General features: G+C 39.0%; 1 protein-coding gene across 2 annotated transcripts in view; it reads right to left on the bottom strand.

Moving 5' to 3' along the window:
* The window catches only part of fndc3ba (fibronectin type III domain containing 3Ba), an 85,517-nt gene continuing 78,971 nt past the window's right edge, over nt 1-6,546 (bottom strand). The window contains exons 26-27 of one of the 2 annotated variants that reach the window (XM_031737132.2): nt 6,345-6,472; nt 1-4,624 (exon numbers count right to left, since the gene is read on the bottom strand). In XM_031737132.2, coding sequence (XP_031592992.1) covers nt 4,313-4,624; nt 6,345-6,472 — 440 coding nt within the window. In that variant the 3' untranslated portion in view covers nt 1-4,312. The remainder of the gene's footprint in view (nt 4,625-6,344; nt 6,473-6,546) is intronic. The other variant, XM_039602946.1, reaches the window with a different exon arrangement.

Genomic DNA, 6,546 nt, shown 5'->3' with positions numbered 1-6,546 from the left:
GACAGAAAAAAATTAAAACATTTATTGGGCATAAATATATTATATATACGCTACCGATACAGTTACGTCTTACATACATAGGGTAGTATTTGCAAAAATCTATACATTAAAATTGATATGGCAGTTTCTTTTATATAATGCATATGAAATTGTCTAACATTTACAATACAAGAAGAAATGCATGAATTTCTTTTTTTCCTCAATTCGTAGACCATGACAACGTTGGAATGTTTATTTTTGAATTGTGAGGTAAAAATATGTTTCTGTTTTTGTCTTACTTAAAAAATAGTTAAATACCTGTGAGTCTCTGTATGTTTGTCAAATCGCCAATCTCTCAGTCAAAATCTCTACATGTACAAAACATTTAAAAAAAAAAGAAAGAAAAAAAACTGATCAGAAGGCACAGACGTGGGGTTGCTGGGCAAAACATTGTCTCTCACTCTTGACATACCCGCCAAATGTACAGGACCTGCAGGGTGGTGAGTAGGGAGGGTGGGGTTCTATAAAATCACCTGTATTTGGGGGAAAAAAATGCAAAAAAACCCCAACAATGCACACCAAGGGAGTACCCTGCCCACAAACACAATGCCTTTTTGTTAACACTGTGCTAACCTTGGACTATTTAACACTAGCATAACTGGCCTGACAATGACCATACACAAAGCAAACCTCTGCTCTTCCACTGGGGAATTAAGGCTTAAAAAGGGGTAGTGTTGGGCAACATAACATCAGAAGTTTAAGGAAAGGACACCTCACAAGTCACCTGTCAATTACAATGCAACAGGCAGATACAAAATGAACACATCAGACAAAGGCACCATACTCCCTATAAACTTTCCTTTCTTTGTGGCTGTACGGTGCATTCTGCAGAGAGCGCAGAACTGCGCCCCAGCAATGCCAATGTCACAGTGATGCCAATAACAGAATAATGCCAATAAAAGTAACAGACAGTGTTGGCAGTAGAGTTTGGAATAGAGCAAAGGATTGCGTTTCCTATCGCTCATATTTACCTCAACAAGCCTAATGCTTGGCATAAAAAGTGCTTCAACTCTGTTAGTCATAATGAATTTACCATCTTCTTCTATAGCTCTATAGATATCTCTGTATATCATCTCTTAGCAATGTACGGACACAAAACGCTCACTACTGCCATACCAGCACAAGCCTGAAAAAGGATTAATCAATATTATTATTTTCATCATCTGCCGGAAACCATCGTATGATTGTTTTTGCTTTCTTTACTTTTCAGTGTGAAATCACGGTTGTGTAAAAAAAAAAAAAAAAAAACACGGAAAAAAACTCCACCAAAAGGGGCTACACATTTCATAATGGCACATTTTGCTTTACAAAACAAAACAATAAAAGATAATATGAAAAGAAGAAATATCACAGATCAAGTTAATGTTTTTTTGTTCCTTTTGAAAGAATAATGATAATAGTCGTAATGCTGTGTCGTTGCAGAAGAACATCACAGAACCCTTTAGACGATTCAAAACGCAACAACTAGTGGACATAAAAAGTTTGCAATTTGGCATTAAAACAGTAAAAATAGATACCAGAAGCTTCATTATAACACTAATCAGAACAAAAGCCAAAGGCAGCAACGTTTATCCCAAAACAGATGACTTGAATTGACCATAAGTCCTGGCTTGCTACATGTCTCTCTAAGCGTTTTAAGAACTGCTCGCCTGTGCACAGCCAAAACAGGAAATGTAAAAAATAAAATAAAATAAAATAAAAATACATAGGCAATTTGGTTAAATGTTTGAAACGGCAATGATAACTGCAATTCATGGACTGATGAGCTACAGGTTCCCAACAGCTGTAAGAAAAATACTTAAAGGGTTACTGAGATAAGGAATGCTGGCCTTAATCATACAATCTAACATACATCCATTAAAACAAAAGAAAAGAAAAAAACATGCTACAAGAAAAAATTAGTATATAACTACACTTGTCTCTTAATCTTTTAACAATAAATAAATGAAGATTGCACTGTAATTGGCATGTAAAGTACTGTATGCAAATATATAGTATAAATAAAACCTAGAAAAGAACTCTACCTTTACTTTCCCACCAACTTTGGCAAAGGTTTTTTAAGCTAGTAAACCACTTTACTTACTGACACATACAGGAGCAAGGCACAGCACAGACAGAGCACAAGATACAGCATCAAAAATGAGAGAACAAAGGGAAGGAAGAGAGAAAAAAAGAAGAAAAGAGGCTAAAATGATAAATGATGACAGCAATAGGGATGACAAGATTAGATCTCCCCTCTGTGAGGCCTTATCCCTGAGGTACGTTACAGGCTGCCAATCAGAGCTAATCATTACCTCCGTCTCCCATCCAATCCCTTTTACCCCCTGCACCCCACCCGACAAACGTGGACATGTCACACATTATTTACGCAGGTCAGGGTGACTTCTTTGGATTATCAGGGCATGTATTGGGTTGTACCTTGGCTTTGTTGCTTCGGGTTGGGGTTAAAAAGGGTTTCGGGGACTTGGGTGGGTGGGAGGTGAGGGGGCTGTTATGTGTGTTAGAATGCCCTGTTCTGATGAGTTGTGCCCTGTCAAAGGCTTGTTTGGTTAGTGAACATTAGTTCAAGTCCTCAGAGAACATGTCCGTCTGAGGAGAGACCACAGACTTGCTACTGCTCTGATTACATATCAATAAAGCACCTTTTAATAGAGAGAGAGAGAGAGACAAGAGAGGGAAAGTGAGAGTAGTGCATGGGCAGACAGATGGGATGGATCGAAAGCAAGAGAAAAGTGGCCAGAGCAAAAAGGGTAATTACAGATAATCACGGGTGGGAAATGAGAAAAGAGGAGAATAGACTTCAAATGCATCAATTGACAGGCTAGCTGGAAGGAGAAACAGCTTTAGCATTGCTCTGGCTGGCTAATTTTTAGTGGGGGGGGTAAAGCACAAGCTAACTCCTAATGGCTTTCCTAGTTAACACCCATACGGCTCTGAGAAGGCCGGTTAGCTGGCAGACTGTTAGCACCTCTGGGTCTGTGGAGCTACGTACATATCGCTAGTAAAGCTACAGATAAATAGGCTGGAGCAATGGTATTTGAGATGGTAGATTACAGAAGAACTGACCAATGGCCCAAAATATGCTCAGCCCAGCCCTTTCCTTGTCTGCTGCAGCCGATCACAATCACAGCCTGGCTCCCTAAAGCCAGTTTAAGCCTCACAAACCAATACCTTCAAGGGCTCATATTCTGAACCAAGACAAGTGTTTAAGGGCTCCTTCAACTAAATGTGCAAGCTGCTGAGCTGACCTCAGAGCTGCTGTCTATGAGCACCTAGAGTCCACTATTCCCCCTTTTACACTGTACTTCAGACCTTACATTGCCATCACTTATATTACATCAATTTATAGCATCATAGTATTTGCTATAATATACATATCTATATATAGAGTTCATATATTAGATTACTGGTTTTCCATTCTTTTGTAGATATAATAAAATCAAAGGATAGCAGCATCTTAAACCATACATGGATTGCATCACTTTGGTAGCTGAAAGAGTGAATGAGTGAATGTAAAAAGCTAAGCAGATATGTGATTTACTTCTTAGGATGAAATGTCTTTCTCATTGTCATTGCATGAGTGTAATTGGATATGTGTGCATGGTTATGCATGTAAGTCTGCACCTTTGTCTGTGCACTGGGTATTTGTCAGTCTGCATGTGAGAACGGGTGCAGATTGCATGAAATGTCTGACAGCCTGTAGAGTTGTAACAAACCGGTTAAGTAAGAACAACTAAAGCTTTGAAGGCCTACATTGGAATATGGCTGAATGAATAAAGACTACAGCAAAAAAAATGCAAATTAAACACTGAAAAATAAACCAAAAAAGTAAGGCAATGACCATCAAGAAATATATGTTCTCTAAGTGAATATGTTTTAAAAAGATACAAAATAAAAACATGCAAGTCAGTCTGGAGAGCAACTGTTTTGCTCACAGCTATTTTAAGGCTTGATTATCAGCTTTCTTTCCCAAATGAGGTACAGCTCAGACAAGGCTTCCCTCGACAGAAATCCTTAACAAATGAGACGGACAGTGATATGAAGACAACTGAGACAGAGAAGGAAAAAATCCAAAGTGAGTGAAGGCAAAAGACAACAGGAACAAGGTGGGAAAAGCCTGAATCAAAAAATAACCCAAAAAAAACCATAGATAGCGTTAGATGTACATCTCAAGTGTTTGTTTTGATTTCATTCGGTTCTTTCATAGATGTTTTTTAAAGTTTTTTTTTCTGCGATTTTGCTTTCTCTTTCTATCCTATAATTAAAAATTCCCTCACTTCATGAAGAAGTACTGTAGCAAGAAGGCCATGAGGATGGAGAAGCCCGCAAACACACACACAATCAGCGCCGCAAAGCGCTCGTCGCTCGAGATCAAGCCCGCTCCTCTGCCTGCTTCCACGGCACCCTGCTCTCCTGATGATGCTGCCTCCTGGCGACGCAGCGTGAACAAAGAGGAAGGGCTCAGTGGTCCACACAGCTCCTGGCACGTATCCTGGCAACGGCGGCAGGCACCCACGCGGAAACGGTAGTCTGTGTTGCTCTGGAGACCGGAGATTTGAAACACACCCTCCTCTCCCTTGAAAACCTTTGACGGGAGGAAAGAGGTGAAAAAAGTTTTACAGCTGACTTGGATAAGAAAGACATTTTAACAAAGTAATAAGATAAGCACAAAGGATGCAGATTTTCATCCAACTAAAAAGCATAATGTGCTCCTGAGTGAAATCATTCAAACAGACATGCACGCTCACGTAAACTCACATTTTATTCAAAGAACACAGAAAAACACAAAACAAATTAGATGTTTAAAGTGTGAAAATTTTAAGAAATTTGGAATTTAATGGCAGCAACACGTCTCAAAAAAAAAAAAAAATCCTCTTTTACCAACGATTTTTGGGAGAGGAATGTTCTTCTATCATTCTTATTTGATAGGTTTCTAGGTGCTCAACACTCCTCATTAAGGTCTTCTTTGGTGTATTTTGTTTCTCGTGATGTGCCAAATGTTTTCAGCTGGTGAAAGGTCTGGTGAGCAGGCAGGCCAATTCAGCACCCGGACTCTTCTACAAGAAGCGGTCCAGGAGACATCTTTTTAATGACTACCCTTAAAAAGATGTCTCCTGGATGGGAGCATATGTTGCTCTAAAACCTATATATACACACCTTTCAGCATTAATGTTGTCTTTCCAGATGTGCAAAGTGCCAGTTTCCCTAGGCATTATTGGGCTCCCATACCATCAGACATACAGGCTTTTGAACTAAGCGCTGATAACAAGCCGAATGGTCCCTCTCCTCTGTAGTGTGGAGGACGTTATTGCCAATAAACCTAACTAGTTGCAAAATGTTCCTTCAGCTGTTTCTTTTTAGCACCACTTACTTTTTTCACTCTTTTGTTATCTCCACCCAATTCTTTTGACACCTGTTGCTGCCATCAATTTCAAAATTAACTAATATTTTTTGATGAAATAGTAAAAATTTCATGTCTCCTATCTTCTACTGTGATTAAAAAACATGTTTAGGAGATTTAAATGACCGCCTTGTGTTTTTCTTTGCATTTTACAGGGTAGAGTTTCTTTGGAATTGAACTTGTAGAAAGGTAAGTGGTGTTTGTGTCAAGTGAGAAACCCCTGTTGCATTTTTCACGTGTGTAGACAAAAAACACCATTTTATTTTTAGTGCTGCAGCAGAAGAAGTGTTTTGATAAAGGTGCACTGAACTTTAGCTGTTAGGCTCTCAAACTGACGAGAGGTAAATATAACTCTGAGTGCATTTGCTGGTCTTCTCAGAAAGAAATTTAAAAAAACAAAAAACAAAAATGAGGAAAAACAATACAAAAAAAAAAGAACACAAAATGTTAAAAGCAGCATCTGATAACATATGTCTGCAAACATAAAGCAGCAACACATATCCACACAGCACAGGTTTTATCTACTTATGAGAGTCTGCAGTTCTTCCCACCAACCATTCTGTAATTCTATAACAGAAGTTGAAATGGCCCTGAAGACAAATAACTTTTTGTCTACCCGCCTGCCCACCGCTGCAGCTGTGAGCAATCAAATCCTATATTTCCAGGTGCAGCAGACTCTTCCTGAGATACTTCTGTTTTGCAATTTTCATTAAAAGTATTTAATACCTCTCAGCAGGGGGGGATGTATATGAGAGAAGTGTTCAAACATGGGTATTTTACTCTTCCATCAAATGTCAAAAGAAACTTGAATTAATTCATTCAAACAGCTTTCTAGTGTTTAGATGAACTGGGCAGCTCTCTTGTCTACACATTTAAGACCTGTTTACATGTGTGTATTACAAACCTGTTTGTATTCTGGCTCACGTCCCACCAGCACCTGGAGCACATAGCTCACAGGGTCCCCCCTCATTGGTGGAATAGTTTCCCATGTTATCTCACACATGTTCCCCTCCAGCTGGTTCACTCTGGGAGCTGTTGGAATTAATAATAACAAATCATTATCTCATATACATGACAGGATATCGTTAAAAGACGCTTGCAAACAG

Source organism: Oreochromis aureus, linkage group 19 (assembly GCF_013358895.1).
Source record: "Oreochromis aureus strain Israel breed Guangdong linkage group 19, ZZ_aureus, whole genome shotgun sequence".
Classification (NCBI taxonomy): domain Eukaryota; kingdom Metazoa; phylum Chordata; class Actinopteri; order Cichliformes; family Cichlidae; genus Oreochromis; species Oreochromis aureus.
The sequence above is the reverse complement of the archived record's forward strand: the minus strand, read 5'-3'. Positions and strand labels throughout refer to the sequence as shown.